General features: G+C 36.7%; 1 protein-coding gene and 1 non-coding gene across 5 annotated transcripts; both read left to right on the top strand.

Annotated features, from left to right (window-relative positions):
* Window positions 1-646: 646 nt before the first annotated feature.
* TRNAV-AAC lies at window positions 647-719 on the top strand. The gene has a single exon. It is a non-coding gene; the product is annotated as a tRNA-Val (tRNA).
* A 576-nt stretch (window positions 720-1295) lies between these two features.
* MYNN (myoneurin) lies at window positions 1296-17175 on the top strand. 4 transcript variants are annotated; one of them, XM_008710303.2, is made up of 8 exons: window positions 1299-2317; window positions 3166-3462; window positions 7818-8611; window positions 9360-9519; window positions 11642-11820; window positions 12706-12789; window positions 13758-13844; window positions 15542-17175. In XM_008710303.2, the coding sequence occupies exons 2-8, from the start codon at window positions 3197-3199 to the stop codon at window positions 15802-15804; spliced, it is 1833 nt and encodes a 610-aa protein (XP_008708525.1). In that variant the 5' UTR covers window positions 1299-2317; window positions 3166-3196; the 3' UTR covers window positions 15805-17175. The 4 variants fall into 4 exon arrangements, with proteins under 4 accessions (XP_008708527.1, XP_008708526.1, XP_008708525.1 ...); XM_008710306.2 differs by lacking the exon at window positions 1299-2317 and adding an exon at window positions 5021-5123 and having other exon boundaries at window positions 3335-3462; XM_008710304.2 differs by lacking the exon at window positions 12706-12789 and having other exon boundaries at window positions 1297-2317.
* The last annotated feature ends 5154 nt before the right edge of the window (window positions 17176-22329 follow it).

Raw genomic sequence — 22329 nt, 5'->3', positions numbered from 1 at the left:
AGAAAAACGATATTCCTTAGGTCATACGAAGTTCAGGTTTAGAACAATTTAAGTACATTGCGTGCCAAAAGGTGCGTCTTTCGTGTCTGATTTTTTTACCCCCCCTAATTCTACACACTGTGTAGAGTATTTTAAAACAAGCAGGCAAGTTCGAACCTCTGGTTGGTCTATACAAGCAGGGGAGGAAATTCAAAAGCTATTTACCTGTCTCTCCACCAGAGGCTGAAACGGTCACCCTACTAAACAACAGTGATGGCATTTGGTGCTGCAAACTGATGCAAGAAGGGGGACGCCAACCAAGCCCCGCACTTGCCCCGGGCTTCTCAGCACTGGGGGGGGGGGGGGGGGGGGGGCGGAGACTGCCAAATAAAACATTTCTTCCCACAGAAGCAAGTGTACGCAAAGGAAGTGGAAGGAGCCAGCGCCTGGTTTCTACAGCAGTCCGCAGGAGACTCTGGAAAAAAAGCGCACGCAAATTCCAACTTTCGAAATAGTTTTAGCACTACACAATTAGAAGTATAGTCATTTTTCCTTTTTTGTTTGTTCGTTTTTCCTGTTAAAACTACCTTAATGTTGCTGTAAGTGCCCAGAATTTCGTGGTACTACTTCTATATCAAGGCCATTTTGAACCACAGAAACCAGTTAAGTTTCCGTAGTGTAGTGGTTATCACGTTCGCCTAACACGCGAAAGGTCCCCGGTTCGAAACCGGGCGGAAACAATTATTGCTTTTCCTATAGATTCCCTCAAACAGGGATATGTGATTTTTTAAGACAGTCTAAATACGAACTTGTGGAACAGTGGGAATTTGAACTTTTACCTTGATTATTTTGTTCACCAAATGTTTTTATTGACAGCTTGCCACGCGGAAATGTTTCAAAAAAAAAAAAAATTCAACTTCCAAACTACTACTGAAAAATAATGTAATGTACAACCTAGAAGAGGAGCTCAAACACGGTGTTAGAAACTGTTAGCCCTGTTGCCTACCGACCACTCTTTGTATTACAAGTCCTTTAGTTTTTCATTAGTCTTCCCCTTCAGATTGCAAATTCCCCTAAACGCCAGACCATGTTTTACTCTTATTTTATCCATACTTGGTGTCATGCTTAACACCTGGTAGAGACTCATAAATATTTCTGAATAAACTACCGAAAAAGGTTCCGACGAAATATAAAAGTGAAATCAGAAAGATAAAATCAAGAACCCGACTCAGCTTTTTCCCTTATAAACATAATGGTAGTGGCTTTATTCACAAATGTTTTTACGGACCAGAGAAAAGAAGTTAAAGAGCAAGCAGAATGTCTTTGGAAAAATCTCAGAAGAAACGAGTAAATTCCAGGTGACTGTCCTTTAAAATAAAGTCATGAGTAAATATCCTAAAGTCCTGATACAACTTTTAACAAGAAAAAATGAAGTTTTGGTTTTCTGAGATTCATGATGTCTGCAAGTACTAGGGAAAAATTCACCCTAACATATTAACAGGACTTATCTTACTGTTTCTGCGCCTTTTGTATATTACGCAGATAACTGGCATCCTTTTCCGTCACTGTACAAAAATCTGAATTCGATGTAAATCATTATATTTAAATTTTTCTGGTCTAGACGCAGAACCTTTTCCGGTATAAAGCCCACCTTCCTGCAATGTTGCGCGTGCCCAGTGTACCCTACTGCTTTGCTCCGCTTTGCTGCATCTCAGACTTGTAACACCAGGTAAGGATATCCTGGAAACTAAGCTACAGTCGGCTGATGCAAACAAAACCCAGGGGGTTCCCAAGAGCTTTCGGGTACGTAAACCGAAAAGGGGTGATCTGTCTCAGCTTGAAAATCTCCCTTGGCCAGGAGCCTAAGTACACAAGCTGTTTCCACTCGCGGGGTCCTGAGGAAGGGCAGGATGATGAAAGAAACTACAAGCCCCAGCATGCAGTGCACAATCTGGCTCCTGGAAAGAGGGCCTCGGTGGGGCGCTGCCCGACCGCTGGCCATAGGCGAGATGCCGACTGTCGGCCAACCATAATGTTCAGAATGAGGAAGACAAGCGGGGCGCTGTGAATGAGCCCTTAAGTCCCGTATTCGTGACGTTTGCGGTTTCGCGGGGGGCCCTAGTATGCTGGGGAGTGGAATTTCTGTGGGCCTGTCTGGTCGGGCCTCGCCGGTGTCGGACGTCCACGGTACCAGCGCCTCCAGCGTATACATGGGACGCCCGGGCCGGATATGATGTCGCCGTAGAGGAAGAAGGAAGAGGCGGAGCGGGGCGCGGTGACGTCCCTCCAAGATGGCGGAGAGAGCGTGAAGAAACTGTTCCCCCTTGGATTGCTCCAGGTAAGTTCTTTTTTCAGCCCCCCAGCTTGCCAGTCCCGCTCTCTCCAGACGCTGGGTCATTGGAGGGCAGGCGTCTTGGAGTTCGAATTCAGGTCGGGGCGAAGGTATTAACGTGGAAAGCTTGGGCGAGGCAGTCCGGTGTGGGCCTTGGCCACAACCTCTGCTGTGGGAACTCAAGGTAGTGGGAGGTAGGCGAAGGCAGTGCGGCAGAAGCCGGGAGACACCGTTGTCACTCTCCGTTGCGGTCCGGAATGGAGAAGTGGGAAGAAAGGGGGTGTGGCCTCCTCTGGGCGAGTGACGGAACCTTGACAACTCTTGGCTCCGCTCATTCTCCGCCCCCTGGGCACCCGCCTAGCGTTTTGAAACAACTGTGCACCACGGAAACTAACAGGTTTCGGTGATTTGAGAGTAGTTTTAAAGAACTTGTACCGTATTTTTTCGCCATCTGTTCAAAGGAGTCATTTGTTAGTGGTTGGTTAATTTTTCCCCCCAGCATATGCATGCGTACTGAGCTTGAAAATCTGAAGGTTCAACTGCTGCAAAAGCGTGAAATTTTGCGGTGCTTTTTTTCAGCTGGTGCAAGTGTTTTCATTCATCGCCATTTGTTTATCTGTCTAAAGGATTGTGTTAGTTGTCCAGGATGTAACAAAGATAGACAGGAACTTACGCTTCAGCATTTTTAACTATCCTGTTTGATAAGAATTTTCGAGGTGGGGGGAATACATAAGGACTGACTTTGTTTTTGTCCATGTTCTGTCCCATGTCCCTTCTCCCCTTACCAGTTGGTTGGGTGAAACGTTTGATGAAAACTTAGGGTTACTGACTTACTATTTCTTTTTGTCTTTTAGAACAAGGGTAAAATTCCATTCTGATATCAAAATGCAGTATTCGCACCACTGTGAGCACCTTTTAGAGAGACTGAACAAACAACGGGAAGCAGGTTTTCTTTGTGACTGCACCGTAGTGATTGGGGAATTCCAGTTTAAAGCTCATAGGAATGTGCTTGCCTCATTTAGTGAGTATTTTGGTGCGATCTACAGAAGCACTTCTGAGAACAATGTCTTCCTTGATCAGAGTCAGGTGAAGGCTGATGGATTTCAGAAACTGTTGGAGTTTATATACACAGGAACTTTAAATCTTGACAGGTAAAGTACACATTTTATTTTCACTTATAAAAGCTAGTCAGCAGTCTGTAGAGCTAAAGTATATTTGAATTTTTTCCATTCAGTCCCTTAACTCGGAGTCTTCATATAGTCATGTGCACAATGCTGTTGTTTTTAATAAAGAAGTCAGTATTACTGATTTGGGATGAACAGACTACATTTCTTACGCACGAAAAGCACAGGTGTTAATAAGATTAAGGCCTTGCTTCTGACACATTTGATTTATCTACTGAAACAGAGCCTGTGTTTTTAGTTATGAAAACTTAAGGAGCATACACAATGAATTCTAGGTGAATTCCAGTTTCTTTGGTCTTTCTGTACCTCTGATCGTCTCTCTTCCTCACTCTATTTCCCTACTTCTTAAAGTGGTTGAGGTAAGGGAATGTAGATGAGGAAAGAAGGATGATCTTCTGTGTTCATTTAATAATACTCCCATTTCCAACCATAGAGAGGAACGTGCAGGACCTCTTCCTGATCTTGTTTCAGGGAGATAATTTCCTTGGAATGTAAATGGCCGTGACTTCTATTATCTCTGTATAGCTATCAGTACTAATGCTTAAATCAGATCCATGGTGCTAGAATGCTTTTCTGAAATGCTTAATGCTCTCACTGTACTAACAAGAAGTAGGCTTTAGGAATTTGATAATGCAGGCACTGTGTGTCTCCCATGCATAGTGAACTGTGTAATTAGTTTAATACTAATGCATTTATTAGTTGTGCAGGTGAAAGAGAAACCAATCAAATTACTCCTGTTTTCTTTCCTCCATCTCTTATAAAAGTGTGAACATGACTAGATCATAATCTGACATAAAAAGATTATGGGCTTTAGAATTAGATCTAGCCTGTCAGTCACTGTGTCTCTGAGCAAGATGCAACCTCTAAAAGCCTCAGTTTCCCCATCTGTAAAAATGAGATGGTAATAACTACCTTGGTGTTACTGTGAAGATCAAGGATTTACTTGAAGGCCTTCCTCCCAATGAACATTAGTTTCATTTATTTTCTCTTTTCGACTCTCCTCTCTCCCTTTAATTTCACAATTTTTGGAGAAAAATTAGGAAAGAAACCAAAAGGAAACGTCTGAAATTCTGCCACCCACTTATAATCATTGTTAACATTTTGATAAATATTATTTCATTCTTTTCCAGATGATCTCTGTCTCTGTATATATGCTCATACACATTAAGCAGAATCCTTCTCTCTGTTTTACACTGCAGCTTATTGTCTAACTATACTTCTTTAGAAAGCTAGAATCAGGATGTTCCTTAATCCTTTTGAAAAGGAAACATTTGTACTGTTTGGAATTGTTTTTAAATTTTGGTGTAATGAAATCTTTGAGTCAGTTCTGTATGAGTTGATTAAAAGAACAGACCAGTGTCATAGATTAACCTACATGACAAATTATTTAAATTTACTGAATAGTTGATTCTACAATTACCTCTTTCTAAATATTCAGAATATGTAATATAAAATAACCACAAAACTAGTGAATTTTGGTTGATCTTCAATTTAGTGGTTTCCCTTTCTCAATTAACTTTTCCAGAACAATCTTGAATTGATTTGAACAAACTGAAGAGCAGCTTACTTTGAGCCTTCGTGCAAAGAACCAATGTGAAAAAGGCCAGATTTTTGCTCAATCTTTTTTGGTACATATCTTGCCTGGGAACTAGTTGTTTGAGCCCACCCACCAATGTGAGAAGGTTTACATCAAAAGTAGAAAGTCTGTACAACTTAGTGATTAAATTTAGTGAAAAAAACAAAATAATAAAGAATTAAGTGGACTCACGAGCCAGATTTCCTTGGTCAAATCAGAGTTCTAACACACTGTGATCTTGTACAAGTTACTTTCTTTGGAACTCTGAGCCTTCATTTGTATGTAAAATGGGATTATTCCAGATTGCATAGACATGTCCTAAGGGTTAAATGAACTATTTATGTAAAGCGTTTAGCCATATACCTGGCAATATGTAATTAAATGACTTTCAGTGACTGTGCAAAAGATGACAGTAAGTTTGCAAGCCCTGTAACTTTACGCTTGTAAACAAAAGCAGTTATTGATGTAAACAAATGCTGATTGGTTCTCTTAACTGTAACTGAGATTATAGTCTGTCTATGAAATAGATGGATAATTTGTACGAAATACTGTATCAGTACTGAACAATTCATGTGCCACTCAGTGCTAGTTTGTATTGGTCTTACAGGCTACCAGACCTTGTTATGTGTTCGGTGGTTCATTTTATGGAGCACTAAGCACAATTATAATTGATGGCCTGAGTATAATAAGTGATAAATTTGGTTTCATTCTAGTGGTATTCTCATTTATTGTAATTTAATAATAGACTGTAACAAAATTAATAAAAGGCTTAAGGAAAAACAACATTTTTAGAAGTGATAATGCTACTGTATATATGGCAAAAAACATTTTGTATAAAAGATGAACAAGATTGTGTTTATGTTTGGGACATTTGTGCTATATCTTTGCAAATAGAGAACTTCATTACAAAGATAATTTGTTACATATTCCAAAATTATAACCAAGGTCATGTTTTCTTATGTAGGGGAAAGACTCCATTTGCAAATAGATTATATTCCAAAAGTTTTTTTTTTTATAGTATATTTAAGAACTTTAGGTATATTTTCCCAGAAAGTAAAATGTTCCCTAAACTTGTGATTAGGTTTCCAGACTGGCCTATAAACCTACTTAATCTATGATGAGCTGAAAAATGATTAAGTGTATAATGAAAGGCAATTTTTTAAAAGCCAATGTAATGTTAAATTAAAAAAGAAGAAACATACAGGTGGCACTTGAAATAAAGAAGTTTTCAATTGTTGATGAAAAAATGGATATAGATCTGTAGATACTGTAGCATACTTTTAAAGACCTGAGTGGTTCATGACACTCATTAATTTTTAATTTCAAATTTTACTCCTTTTCTTTTTTTAAAAAAGATGTATTAATAGCACTATATTTATATTATCAGCTATAACTAAAACCCTTTTCTGGCTTACATGTATAATGAAGGAAAAGGGAAAATATATTTTTTTTCTAAAGAGTTAAATATTATTTGGGGAAAATGGCAAGTAGTAAGGTTACTTGAAGGGTGTGTTTGTGTGTGTGTGTGTGTGTGTGTGTGTGTATATCCGTCCTCAGATAATTAAAAGGGTCATATTTTTGTATTATTACCAACTCAACTCTCAGATTTTTTAAATAAAGATTTTGTTTATTTATTTGAGAGAGGGAGAGAGCACAGAGGAAGAAGGAGAAACAGGCTCCCTGCTGTGTGGGGAGCCAGATGTGGGGCTTGTTCCCAGGACCCCAGGATCATGACCTGAGATGAAGGCAGATGCTTAACCGACTGAGCCACCCAGGTGCCCCTCATCTCTCAGATTTTATAGCTAAGAAAATAGAAGTGCCTAAAGATGCTGACCTACCCTGATAAATTCACCTTGTAATGCCAGAGCCAATGTTAGAGTAATCAAACAATTTTTCACTACAGTATAAACTTCTGAAGGGCAGGGACTATTTGATATTTCTTAATATCCCTCTTAGTGTACCACACATGGTAGATGCTCAGTAAATATTGACTGGAATGTTGAACAGGGTGAACTTTAATCTTTTTATATAATTCTAATAATGACAGACTCTCCAACATGAGTTGAGTAAGACACACACACACACACACACACACACACACACACGGGAGGGTTGTTAGAGCTTAGTGCATTCTAAATCCTGTTCCTTCCAAGTGTAATCTGTAAACCAGCAGCATTGGCATCACCAGCAAGTGTGTTAGAAATGCAGACACTTAGGTCCCACCACACACCTCCCTACAGAATCTGAATCTACATTTAACAAGATACCTGGGTGACTCTCATACTTGGGAAAGTTTGAGAAGCACTGTTAAAGTCCCTCACAGGGGAGCAGAGAGAGATAATAGGAAATAATTTTTTACTCTGTTGCCAGTCCAAGAAAGATGGTTGTATCTGAATAGGCCTCAGGGTGAATGGCGGAGGCAGTACATTGCCAACAGCTACTTTTGTGTTACAAGTATTTTTTAAAACACACAGTACTTTGAACATTTTATTTTCCTATAGTAGTACGTAACGTAGTATGTAACCATTTTTTTCATCTTTTCAAGTTCTGCAAAACTGGAAGTTTTTGCCTACGCGTTATTCTGAATGAGTAAATGAATTCTTGTAAATTTGTTCTTTTAGTTATGCCTTTTTCATCATTCTGCTTCATTAAGTTTTTAAAAGACATTGAAATATATGTGCAGCTCTGTTTCACAAATAGTTTTTCTTTGTTCAGAATATTGTCATTTAGCCTTGTTTCCTTACAGTTGGAATGTTAAAGAAATTCATCAGGCTGCTGACTATCTCAAAGTGGAAGAGGTGGTCACTAAATGTAAAATAAAGATGGAAGATTTTGCTTTTATTGCTAATCCCTCTTCTACAGAGATATCTAGTATTACTGGAAACATTGAATTGAATCAACAGACTTGTCTCCTTACTCTACGAGATTATAACAGTCGGGAAAAATCAGAAGTATCTACAGATTTAGTTCAGGCAAATCCTAAACAAGGGGCTTTAGCAAAGAAGTCATCTCAAACTAAAAAGAAGAAGAAGGCTTTCAACTCCCAGAAAACAGGACAGAATAAAACAGTGCAATATCCCAGTGACATTTTAGAGAATGCATCTGTTGAATTATTCTTAGATGCAAATAAATTATCCACAGCTGTAGTAGATCAAGTTGCACAAAGAAATGATAATTCAGAACTCGAGTTGACGTCAGTTGTGGAAAATACTTTTCCAGCACAAGCTATTGTGCAGACTGTTCCAGTGAAACGGAAACGTGGAAAGTCACAACCAAACTGTGCTCTGAAAGAACACTCTATGTCTAATATAGCCAGTGTCAAGAATTCTTACGAGCTGGAGAGCTCTGGGGAAGAGCTGGATCAGAGGTATTCCAAGGCCAAGCCAATGTGTAACACATGTGGGAAAGTGTTTTCAGAAGCCAGCAGCTTGAGAAGGCATATGAGAATACATAAAGGAGTTAAACCTTATGTCTGCCACTTGTGTGGAAAGGCATTTACCCAGTGTAACCAGCTGAAAACGCATGTAAGAACTCATACAGGTAAGACTGGTTTGTGGGAGATACGATTGCTTTTATACTGTGACTGAAATGATATTTTTGTACAGAACATAATAATATGCAGTGTTGACTATTTGTGACCAACATTTGGTATATACTTGAATTCACAAAGTATTTAGCATGTTAGATTGTTGAAAATTTCTTTGTAATTGTGACCAAGTATTTACTGGTTTTTTGTTTTATTGCTGCTGATAACTCTGAAGTCCTAATGTATGGGGTCTTTGTACCATTTTCCCTCATAGTTAAAATAAACACAAACTTGATTCTAGCTTGCTAAGTATTTAACAGAGACAAAGATTAAGAGAACTGATAAAAAGTAGTTACAACTCAGGACAGTTTTCAGACTGCCAACACGTCTCACCTTTTGCTTCCTAGACCGTGTCAACTTCTGAACATGTTTCTTAGAATCACACAAATATTCATTCCTCAGCCTCTACGTTTACCTTTGTTGGTACACTTAGATTTGTACATATTAAGATGCAATGTGTATTTCTAATTGTTCACCTTTCACTCTTATGAATTGAGAAACAGTGATTTCTTTTAATTCTACTGATGTTTTCAATAGACAATCTGGAAAAAAAATCCTACTTGGTTTTTTACTTCTAGCAGTTAATATTTTCTGAATACTGAAAATAGTACTGTTGGTGAGCTCTTGAAAGCTTATGTGGCTCAAGCAACTAAAACAGAATATCTCCGTTTAAATATAAATTTTATTTGCTTGTTCTTTTAGGTGAGAAGCCATACAAATGTGAATTGTGTGATAAAGGATTTGCTCAGAAATGCCAGCTGGTCTTCCATAGTCGTATGCATCATGGTGAGGAAAAACCCTATAAATGTGATGTATGCAATTTACAATTTGCAACTTCTAGCAATCTCAAGATTCATGCAAGGTAAAAAACAAAAAAATAAGTTGTTTGATCTTTGAGTCTGTCATTCACCATAGTCTTTTGAATAACTATTGTATTCGCACTCAAGACAGTAGAGTTGTAATTGTCGCTCCACCATTAAATTTTCTTAGCATAGTCAGGGAACCAGAAGGAAGCCATGGCGACTGGAGAGGAGTCAATAAGGGAGAGACATAAGATCAGAATGGTGATAGGGCATCTAAATGGTATAACGTTTTATAGGCCATTATAAAGCTTCTACTCTCTCTCTCTTTTTTTTTTTTTTAAAGATTTTATTTATTTATTAGAGACAGAGCACAAGCAGGGGGAGCAGCAGGCAGAGGGAGAGGGAGCAGCAGCCTCCCTACTGAACAAGGAGCCAGATGTGTGCTTGATCCCAAGGTTCTGGGATCATGACCTGAGCCGAAGGCAGACACTTAACAGCTGAGCCAGGCAGACACTTAATAGCTGAGCCACTCAGGCGCCCCTAAAGCTTTTACTCTTGAGGTTGAGAAGCAGGCGATGTATCTTGCTTGCATTTTTAGGGGATGACTCTGGCTGCAATAATAGAAAAAGAATGTAAGATTGCAAGAATGGAAGCAAAGTTACCAGTTAGGAAAATACAGATATAACCCAAGTGAGAGCGATAATGATTCAGGCCAAAGTGGTAACAGTGGAATAGATCAGTAGTTGTCAGATTCTGGACATATTTTTAAAGGTAGAACAATAGAATTTGCTGCAGATTGGATGTGGGGTATGAAAGAAGGAAAGAAGAGTGGAATCAAAGGTGATTCTGAGGTTTACAGCCCTGAGCACCTGAAAAGATGGAATTACTGTTAACTGAAATGGAAAAGTTTGTGGATAGAGCAGTTTAAGAGGGAGTAGAGATCTGAACTTGTTAAATTTGAGGTGACTATTAGACATCTGAATGGAGATGTACATTGGTTAAGAAAGTCTGTAGTTTCGAGGACTGGTTTGAGTTGAAGGTATAAATTTGGGAGTCTCTAGCATATTTAAGTATTTAAGGTTTAGTATTTAAGGTTATATTTATATAACCTTATATATAAACCTATATATAAATATATATATTTAAGGTTATAACACTGAATGAGATCACTAGGAGAATGAATGTGGGTAGAAAAGAGATCAAAGGACTGAGTCATGAGGCGCTTAGAGGTGACTAGGAAGGAACAGCCAGTCTACAAGAGTAGACTGCCCTGGAATCCAAGTGAAGGAAACTGTTCCAGAAGGGAGCAATCAGCTGTGTCAACTTCTGATGATAGGGAGGTGAAGACTGAGAATTGACTATTGAATTTAGCAGAGTGAGAGGTCAGCAGTGCTCTTGACAAAAGCAATGTTAGCAGAGGCTAATAGAGATTAGTAGAGAAGAAATGAAAGTAGAACAGTTGGAGACTCAAATTTTGATAAAGGGGAGCAAAGAAATGGAGGAGCAAGAGAAGTCAAGGTTTTTTTTTTTTTTTTTTAAGATTGAAGACATCAGTATATTTGTATGCTGAGATACAATGGGATGGGAAAACTGGTGGAGGAAATTACAGGAGTGATTATCATTGAGTGGGCATGGGGGGTAGGATAGTATCTTCATTATACAAATGGGAGTAGTTGGATTCAAATCAACTGTCACCCTCATGTTAGAGTCAACAGAAAAACAGCAAATACATAGGTGCAGATGCCTATAGGTAGAGAGTTGGGATGGTGGAAATTTTCTTCTGATTGCTTAAATTTTTCTCAGTAAAACAGGAAGCAAGGACATCAGCTAAGGATGAGGATGGGTGAGGAGGTGCTGGAGGTTTAAGGAAAGAGTTCTGAAGAGTGAGTGAATGGACAAGTGAAAATAATAGCCTGTGCTATTAGGGTCACACTTGACAACCATATAAAGATGATGGCACAATTTTTTTTTTAACTGATCTTAGAACAGATGTTTTGATAACACCCAAAACATTTATTTTTGACAGTATACATTGAAACTGTTGATTTTAAATACATATTTTTGGTCTGTTAAGATGAAATAAAAGACTGAATGAAAATTGAATGAAAAATGCTTATTACATAGATTGGACACAAATTGTTTTACTCACCAGCATATAACTTTATATTTATTTACAAATAGGAAGCATAGTGGAGAGAAGCCATATGTCTGTGATAGGTGTGGACAGAGATTTGCTCAAGCCAGCACATTGACCTATCATGTTCGTAGGCATACTGGAGAAAAGCCTTATGTGTGTGATACTTGTGGGAAGGCATTTGCTGTCTCTAGTTCTCTTATCACTCATTCTCGAAAACATACAGGTAAGAATTTGACAGAGATGTTTAAAATTAGGAAAAGTTGTAAATAAAAGAAAAAAAGGGAAATTGAGCCCTTAAAGAAAAGAGGTTATAGACTTTGTGTTGTATATCTGTTGTGTTTGTGCTTGTTGAAGCTTTTTGTGTTTGTGGTTTTCACATAATAAATATTAGCTATAAAAACAGATTTATTTTCTAGAGCATAACGGTGGTTGGAATTTTTTATTATATAACTTACATACATTAAAATCAGATAGTTTTGACAATATATAAACTTGAATTGAGACCTATGTTATGACCTTAGAAAAACTCCTTAGCCTCTTGTTTTACTTTCCTCGGATAAAACTGTAGAGTGAAATTACTGGGTGGAGGTGGGTTTGGGTAGAACATTGATTTTTACGACATCTTAGGACTTGTCCTACGCAGACATTCTAAGATTTGCAGATTAAATGGATACTTCAAATGCAGAGTATCAGTTTTGAAGCAAATTATGCTCAAAGATTTTCAGTTTTGATAAGGTACCTTTTAAAACAGATCTTTGCTAAATATTCCTCTTAATAATATAGTAGATAGTAAGAAAGTAATGGATTGACGAATTTTTAATCGTATGTTTGTAATCATATAAAAATTGAACTTCTTGCCCAACTCTAGTCTACTGGAAGGATATTTGCAGAAATAAAGTTTTATTATATGAAAAGCATCAGGTTACATGGACAGTGTAAAATAATTACTAATAATTCATCTAAGTAGGATCACACTGAAGATACCTCTAAAATACAACATAAGAGGTTTTAATTTAGTATTTTAGAACAGGTTACTTTAGATTATTGTAATTGATAAATATTATATTGGTATAGTACACCACTTCGCTATCTTTTATTTTCCATCTAGGTGAAAAACCATACATATGTGGTATTTGTGGGAAAAGTTTTATTTCCTCAGGAGAGCTCAACAAACACTTTCGATCCCATACAGGTCTGTGTTTAGGGAGAACGTATTATTTTTGGTTCTCTCTAATTTCTTTTTATGTAAACCTTGACTTTTAAACCATTATGGTATCTAGTCGTACTCTACCTATAGCAATATTTTAATGTATAAATATCAACTTTTTACTTGCTTTGATTTTTTTTTTAGTTATTTGGAGTAGTATTAATTAAATTTGGTCTAGAATTGTATAGATTTTTTAATATGCCAGATAATAATAGCTTTTAGGTGGTTTGGATTAAATTGCACAGGTGTACCAAGAAATGAAAAGGAATAGATAATACCAAGATAATATCATATTTTCTTATCAAATAGTGTTCCGTAAGCAAATTTTCGGAATGAATTTTTGTACTGACATGTTTCTTGTAACAGTATTGTGTAGTATGAAGAAAATATGGAACAAATAAATTAAGGGAAAATGCCACTTTGAAAATGTACTGTTCTGACTTTTTCATTTTTAAAATTATTCCTCATAATTCCTATCTGGAATAGTGTGAGCGCTTAGTAGACATTTAATAAACGTCTATAGTCTCATGCTCCTTTGTTTATAAAGCATTGAACAATTCTTATTTCTTTTGTAGCATTTTATTCTGTCACTATTTTTAAAGGATTTTAAAGCTGCCAGAAAGCAGAAACCATAATTACACATTTTTTCCCCTTAGCTGTTCCTCTTAGGGTCTGGCAGATAACTGGCATTCACTAAATGTCTAATAGAAGTAAAAGAGTAAGTTAAATTTCTGTTAATGAAAATGCTCCATTTTCCCAGAAATGGGGATGCTTTATATAAAGTAAAGGAGTGCCTAATATGTATAGAAGTTTTATAACCAAGTGATGAAAAAGGTCATTTGAAACTAAACTTAAACAGTATAGTAATGTTTGCACTGTGTTCATAGACATTGATATTTTTGTCTTAGCAGCTTTTAAAATATTGAGTTTAAACTTTTTAACTTGCTTTTCAGGAGAAAGGCCATTTATCTGCGAATTATGTGGAAATTCTTACACAGATATTAAAAATTTAAAGAAGCACAAAACAAAAGTCCATTCCGGTAAATGTTTGTGTTTTATAAAAATTTGGTGCTCTCATATTCGTGCTATTCCTAAAATGTTGAGATGCACGTTATAACAGTTTAAATTAGATATATATTTTTGAAAACTAGATATACACATATTAGGAAGGAAGCTTTATAATTTGTAGATAAATTCACTAACAATTTTTTTCCATATTGGCCTTCTAATAAACAGTACTTGAAATATTTCCTCTTTTAAAAACCTGATTTATGAAGTATCAAGAATGAAAGAATATTAAAAATATATATATGTATCACTGTTATCCATACTAGAGTCTGGGTTACCTGGGGATTACTATAGTTATGTGAAGAAAAGGGCATCATAAACCCTAATCCAGAAACATATAAGAGGGAATATAATAGAAACATAAAAATAAGCAAATAGGTAGCCCCAAATTGTTACATAGAAATGGAAAGCCAGACTACAAAATTTTAAGTCTGTTGCTTAAAATGAATCCTCGAAAAAGCTTCACTGTGTCATGATTAGAAACAAAATACTAGGCTTCTTCAGTGTGTAGAGATGTTAACAAGTCTGATAGTGAACAGAAACAGAAACATAGGATTAAGTCAGTAACTTCTGAAAACTGCAGTGTTGTTAATTCAACAAACATTAAATGCCTCTACCTCCAAAGTACACATAACTAACTGCAAGATATATGAAGTAAAACAAGGCACATTCTTAGTCCTCAAAGAATTTGCAATCTAGTGTGGGAGACCAGAAAGCTAAATAGCTGTGATTACAGGATAAAATGTAGGGTTTAATAGAGACACAAAAGTGCTAAAGAAGAGATAAAGACCTTCTGAGGTAAGTATTGGAAGGGCTTAATTCTAGGGAACTTGAAGGAAAGAGAGTTCAAAGGGTGCAGATAGGAAAAGGACCTTCGTCCCAGGCAGAGAGCACATTATAAAGGGAGTCATCGGGACAAGGAAGCGCAGGTTATATTCTCGGCTGGTTGAACTGAAGAGTAGTTTGGCAAGAACAGAGAGAATTATAATTTTATGAAAGTTAATAGGCAGTTTTGTCTAATGAAGACAGAGTGAAATGTAAATACTTTGGAGAGACAGAAGCATGGTAAAGCTCATGGGAACTTTGAAGGCAAAAGTGTATCTACCATAGGGTGATAATCACTCCCTAAGTAGAGAAGAATTTCTCGCTTCTGAAAATATACAAAAGTGCCATACCTCTGAACTTGAACTCAGAGAGTGGTATGAACTACTCATTAATATGTTCAGTAAACACATTTATTATGTGTATAGCACTATTATTAAGTACTTTGAAGGAATTAGAGAAGCATAACTTGACATTTACCCTTAAGGAATTTACAGTCTGGTTGAGAATTCAGGGCATACTGAAGTAGAATGTTCAGTAGCAGTAAGAGAGATAGATGTCACAAGGTGATAAATGAAAAATTGACAACCGAGTGATAAAATAGGTAACAGCTCACCCTAGTCTAGAACAGTTAAGTCCATTTTAAGTTCAAGTTGGTGCTTGAACCTAGGCTTGAGGCCTGTATTGGATTTGAATAGATAATGAGGGTAAATCAGCATAAGAGAAACAGCATGAGTAAAAGGTGTGGAGGTTTGAATGCAAGTGCTGGAAATGGTAAGCAGATTTAGTCTAAGGGTTTTTGTTTTGTATTCAAAGATAGCATAAATTTGTTGCCCTTCTATTTCAGGTGCAGATAAAATTCTAGATTCTAGCACAGAGGATCATCCCTTAAGTGAACAAGATTCCATACAGAAAAGTCCGTTATCAGAAACATTGGATGTGAAACCTTCTGATATGACTTTACCACTCTCTCTTCCACTTGGAACTGAGGACCACCACATCCTTCTGCCTGTCACAGATAATCAGTCTCCTACATCAGATACCTTGTTGAGATCAACTGTGAATGGGTATTCAGAACCACAGTTGATTTTTTTACAGCAGTTATACTGACTTTGTGAGGAATATGGAGTTGCTAAAACATCTCTGGTAGTAAACATAAACATCTCTGGTAAGGTGCATCTATTCATATTAAATTACCATTCATTTGAGTTGTAACCATTATTTTTCATTCACTGAAGTAAACACCTGATGCTGCATCGTAACCGCAATGCTTGTTTTGATTTTTGGCTTTTATGTCTAGATTATAAACAACGTGTTAAGGAGTGAATTATACTGTAGTAGCACTATTTTGGATGGATTAGTTATATTTTCCTTTAGAGCTGCCTTAATTCATTTTTATTTTGCATTTTAAATTGCCTTTCATTTATTGAAGTGGAATCTTTCCGTTTATATGAGTTAGTTTCGACCTATGGGATTTTTTAGTTATTTCCCCTCAAAATTTAAGCAGAATTCATGATAGTATCAGGCCAAGAGTGTTGCTGTTACTAAGCCCCATAGATCAATATATAAACTATGGGGGAAAAGTAAATTTTCATATTTCTATTTAAGAGAATTTAGGTACTGAATAAGAATTGTGTTATTTAATATAATCCATTAGAGGTAACTTTTCTAATGAATTTAAAAAGTTTTTCATAAAAGCTAAAAAACTGTGTGTACATTTTTGTTCTTTTAGAATTCAGTATTCTGGAGAAAAGCAAGGGTCAGTACTTTCGACTTAACTGTGTTATCTGAGACTACATTTGCAAAACGAGTTTTAAATAGATCATTTGATGTTTTTACCTTGTTAGAAGACAGTTTCAAAGTGTGATTCAGGTTATGTTTTAATAGGTTTTTAGATTACTGGTGATAAGGAAAATATACTGAGTTTTGAAGATTTTTGATAAGCCTCTCTTACACCTGTTACACTCTTTTTAAAATACTAAGTTCTAAAAAGAATTTTTTAAATATAAACTTAATGCATACTCTAAACCACTTGGTCTCTGAATTGACACATTATGATTACATAAAGAGTTAAGAAACTAGTTTCAGTTATAAGTGAACATTTGAGTTATCAGAAAACCAGTTTATTAACTATTTTATATTTAAGTTTTCTGTAAGTTTTGAGTTTTAAAATTTTATAAATTAAACCACAACATGTGGGTGTTGTCATAGTTTCACAGTAGTCTGTTTCCTTCCTGCCGAATGTAGACAATTATCATTCTGATAGTTACTACCAGTCTTTCCCATCCCACTTATCTCACATAATTTATTCATTTTACTGCCTAATCTTTGGACATTAAATTATCAGTTCCACAGAGTCAGTTCCTATATTGCTGATAAAACACCATGGTGACATTATTTCTTACTTCTGCCATGCATTAGCTGTGGCTTATTTGTTTTCTGGCTTTAAACTACACCTGTAATAAAGTTAATGTGGGTTTTTTTTGGTGTTGATTTCTTTAATTGTATTTTCTCTGGCATCCTAGTCAGAGGAACCAACTAGAAGAGGATGTTGTAAAACTCCTTAATTCTTGTAGAGATTGTCACCATTTCCCAACGCACTCAGCATTTTTACAGTGGATTGTCACCAGCGGGTCTGACTTAACTGAGTAGACTTTGAACTGTTGCCTTTGTATAATAGACATCAAGCTTAGTATTTAATTATTTATCTAAGAAATCTAATTATGCATGTGTATTAATATACTGGTTTAAATACAATTTACAAAGTTATAAAATGTTCAACTAATCTATTCTGGCTTAAATTCAATAGGAATTTATTGGAATGTGAAGAAATTAAAGAAAATTAAAAGACTCAGCCTCTTTAAGAAGTCTGCTGAAATGGAGAGGTTATATTTAATTCACATCTTCATTAATTCAAGCATCTAATGAATAAAATTTCAAAAACTGCTGCAGTGATGCCAAAATTTTATGAGAGCAGTAGTTACCAAATTTCCACTAATATGCTGGTAATTAGCATTTTGCATAGATTAGTCTTCAAATTTATTATTATTAATATTAATGGATTGGAATGGCTAAGGTTGATTTACTGTGCTTTTTCTTCATCACGTTATCTGCTTCATAGCTAAAATAATTTTATTTTAAATTGACATGGCTTGATGTTCTTCCAGAGTGACAGGTAAGAAATCTTGAAGGCTGAGGTTCCTGTCTTGTCATTCTTCTTATAATACTATACCCTTATCATAATACGTATATATTTCAGTTGTATCTGGTATCTTCCTAACACTCATAATTATGATTTTAATTAAGCCCATTTTTAAATATATTTGTTACAGTGCAGTTTGCGGAAAAGTCTGTTCTTAATTAAATCTGACTACATTTTTGAAAGTCTGTTTAGGATGTTGAAGATCTTACTGAGAAATTATTTTCTAAAATAATTTTGTATGTATTAGATTATTCCTACTGTATTGTTAGAGTGTAGACTTTTTAAAAAGAAACCATAGATTATATATAAATGATTTTTTGCTGTTTTTAAATGGTATTTGTTTTATGTTTAATTTCATAGGATGATTTTGATAGACAAATTTTAGAAAAAATTTTCTTAAAGAAAAGGTTCTATCAGTTCTCTTGCAAAAGTAGTTGATCACTTCTGTATGTTTCAATTCTGCAGAAATTGTACAAATGAGAGTAGTTGAAATGTACATGTATAAAGACAATGTACATGTTCTTATTTTTTAAAATATCCTAGAATAATAGTTCTAACATATGATGCATATCAGAAACATTTTAAAAATAACACTATCCAAGCCCCACCCCAATTTAGGCCTACTCAATCATACAGTCTCTGGGACATACATGCTGGAAAAGCCCCACAGCCGGTTTTAATGTAACCAGATGTTGGGAAGTAATATCGTAAATTTCTTTTGGTATTCTTTGGAAGCATTTAAAATTGAAGCTCTTGATATAACTTTCCATCTCATACTCAGATTTTGAGTCTTTAGAATTTCCCTAGAAATACCACCGAGTAAATTCTATATTCTTACTCATTTATGAATAGTATGTAGATTTAGTTATTGAAGGATTAATTTCTTGAGACAATGGTATGGTTACTCTTATTCTCTGCAACCCCTGCCCCCATTCATTCAAGAGAGAGCTGGTATATTTGCTTAAGGAATATGGTAATTATCAGGTAGACATAATAACGATCCAGAAATAGGGTATTTAATTTCAAGAAGAATATACCATTGTAAACATCATGGATGTGAACAGATATTTGGATTAAAATGTCTGGGCAATATTTGAAGTGCTAGAAAGTTATTGAAATCAGGATACATAAACCTAGCAAAGATAAGATAAATGCCACCCTTTAAGTCAAATGGGAAAGACAAGCCTGAATATAGTGGCAGTAAAACAAGACAGAATGTCAAGTGTTATGGGGGAAGGCAAGGAAGGAAATACTGAGCAGTCAATGAGAGTTGAATGGACAGAAAAAGGGCCACTGTTCCCCTGGGTAGACAAACAAGAAGAGATGGATGATGGTGGTGGGAAGGACTGTGCGCACAGCCAACTGAAATAGGCCGAATGAAGAAAGTATGAAACGGAGGAGATAGGAGTCAAAGACACGTCCAGCACTATGCCTACACCACCTTACATGAAATAATCCTCTGTCCTTAATCTGTGCTGAAGGAGTAGGATTGGATAGCCAGGTTTGTAATTCTAATGTCACACACCTAAGCACGGTTGACTGCCGAAGGGCAGGGATTAGAGGATTAGGCAGCCACATTTGTAAAACATGATTCCATACTTATGTCCACAGTTCAGCTGAACACCTTACCAGGGAGAAACAATTCTTAGGTCTGACTGAGCTAGTTAGATTCTCAAGAATTTGAGCTCTGAAATTCAGACAGGTTTTGGTATACATGTAAGTGAAAAGAGCATTTAGAACTGGCTCAGAGTGAGTGAAGGAAGCCAAAATCTAAAGGAAATTATGTATAAGCAGAGGAAGTTGATCTGTAGAGTGAAGCAAGGGAATGAAGTAGGTTCACAGAACCAAGCCACTGATTCCCTATGAGAGAGAGGTGTGGCCTTGCTGTCTGGCTTTGCAGTCTCGTTCTTGACATGGCTCAGCTCTATGCTTCATTTCCTTGTCCTTGGGTGCCAGTGATTTTTTTTTTTCCTGTTATATCCTTACAGTATATCCTCCTTTTCTTACACAGGCTTGAATCTGTTTCTTTTCCTTGCAGTTAGCCCCGACTTAGACACCTAAGTTTTGATCCTTCATTATTGAGAAGATGGTGACACCATTAACTGTGATAGGGAGGATACGGTAGAGGTTTATGGAAGAGAAGACTTTATTTTAGATGCACTGAACTTGGTTGGTGCTACAACAGCCATGTGAAAATGTCTAAGAGTACTTGGAAATGGAGCCCAAAATCCAGGAGAGGTTAAAGCTAGAGATACAGATCTTGTAGCATAAGGCTAATAATTACTGCAATAGAAATGATTAAGGCAGCCCTGGGAGATGGTACAGAACAAAAGATAAAATCTTTGGGGAAATACATTTAAAGAATGAGCAAAAGATAGGAGGGCCTGGGTGGCTCAGTCAGTTCAGCATCTGACTCTTGATGTCAACTCAGGCCTTGATCTCAGGGTCTTGAGTTCAGGCCCTGCTTTGGCTCCACACTGGGTGTGGAGCCTGCTTAAAAAAAAATGAGCAGAAGATGGACAAGGAGATAAAAAGTGGTAACAGGAAGAACACTAGGGTAGTGCAAGTTTCACAAAGACAGAAGTGGTTTTGTACTGATCATGTGGTACAGAGAGATTAAATAGGGTGCAAATCAAAGACAACTTTGGGTTGGGTAATTGGAGCATGATGGTCCTTTGAGAAGGCAATTTATAGTAATAGCAGGAGTAGAAGTGAGGTGGCTATAGTTTGAGTAGTTCAGACTTTGAATACTACTGCCCAGCTGAAAAGCAGTGTGGAGCAGGATCATTTTTTCTCAAATATGTAAAAAATACAAAGCATGTTATTACTTGTTTTCAAATCTGAAACACTGTAAAATGATGAGCATAATATGATTTGCAACACTATAATCAGAGGCTGTATTTGAGCCTGATCTTAAAGGATGATAAGAGAAAAATGGAAGGAAGCTTTATATGGTTGCAGATTTACTCAGTACAGTTCAGATGTGCAGAGGATGTGGAGTTTTCTGACAGAACTTGCATTTCTTTCCTCTTGAACTCCCACCCCGTGGGAAGACGGGAAAAAATTAACTTTTAGTCCCAGCCAGTTTAAAACTTAGTCTGATATAAAGTAGATACAATTTATAAGATTTTAAGGTAATGGTTAAACTTTTGGAAAAATGCTCTTATTTCTGTCCTTTGTCGTCTCTTTAAACTGGTGTCCAGATATATGGAGGGGACTTACATGATGATAATGTTATCAGAGAAGACAGCGTCTGCAGTTCTTCCGTTCTTTGGGCATCCTACTGGCCTCTGATGCAGTAGGCCACAGCTTGTAAAATACATGTGATCAGCATTTTCCTAGCTTGGTCAGAGCCCAATAGTTCTTGACTGAATTGGCCTCACCGGAGTTGTAACAAATGTGGCGAACTTGGACACTTCTGCAGCTCTGTCTCAAGCAGGCCCGTGTAGATCAAGGTGCAGGTTTAGCCTGTGCCACCCCCCTGCAGGCTCAAAGTAAGCCTTTTTGCTTCCCATTCATCAGCTTGCTTCCCACTCAGCTACCTTCTGAGTCCCCTTGGGAGAATATAAAGATTTGTGGGTCCCCTCTGTACCACAGAAGAACAGAGATTAGCCTGGGCAAACAAATCTCATTCCTAAGGTTTACTTTCATATGACTGTGCCCTACCTAGTCTGATGAGAGGCCACCTCTTTCCAGAATCCTGTAAACTCCTCTGTTACCCAGCATATTACAGATACTTTAAAGCAATGAAAGATGGACTGTTGCTACATTAAATATGAATGAGTTACATTAATGTTGTACAAAAGAAGTCAGACATAGAGTGACTACTGTAAGATTCAGTTTATATAAAATCAAAAACAGGCGAAACTACTCTGTGGTGTTAGAAGGCGGAAGAGTGGTTGCCTATTGGAAGAAGGTTGAAGGAGCTTCTGAGCAGCGTGTGGCATTTACTGTCTTTATCTAGGTCATGGCTGACACGGACGGTTAGCTTTGTGATAATTCATCTACTTGTTCACTTAAGATATGTGTACTTTTCAAGGGGCACCTGGGTGGCTCAGTCGGTTAAACATCCAACTCTTGATCTCAGCTCAGGCCCTGAGCACAGGCCCTGATCTCAGGGTTGTGAGTTCAAGCCCCACATTGGGCTCCATGCTGGGCATGGAGCCTACTTAAAAAAAAAAAAAAAAAAATCTGTGTACTTTCTGTATGATTGCTATACTTCCGTTTTAAAAAGTATATATTTAAAAAAATTTAAGAATGAGAAAACCAGAGCATTGGTTCTTAAACTTCAATGAGATTAAAGACCTGGATTATAAAAATGCATTCCCCAGACTATCCTCAGAAGTTTTTTTGTTTTTTTTTTTTTAAAGATTTTATTTATTTATTTGACAGAGATAGAGACAGCCAGCGAGAGAGGGAACACAAGCAGGGGG

The sequence above is a fragment of the Ursus maritimus genome, unplaced genomic scaffold, assembly GCF_017311325.1.
Source record: "Ursus maritimus isolate PB19 unplaced genomic scaffold, ASM1731132v1 scaffold_4, whole genome shotgun sequence".
NCBI classification, from domain to species: domain Eukaryota; kingdom Metazoa; phylum Chordata; class Mammalia; order Carnivora; family Ursidae; genus Ursus; species Ursus maritimus.
Note: the sequence above shows the minus strand (reverse complement) of the source record. Positions and strands in the feature narration are given on the sequence as shown.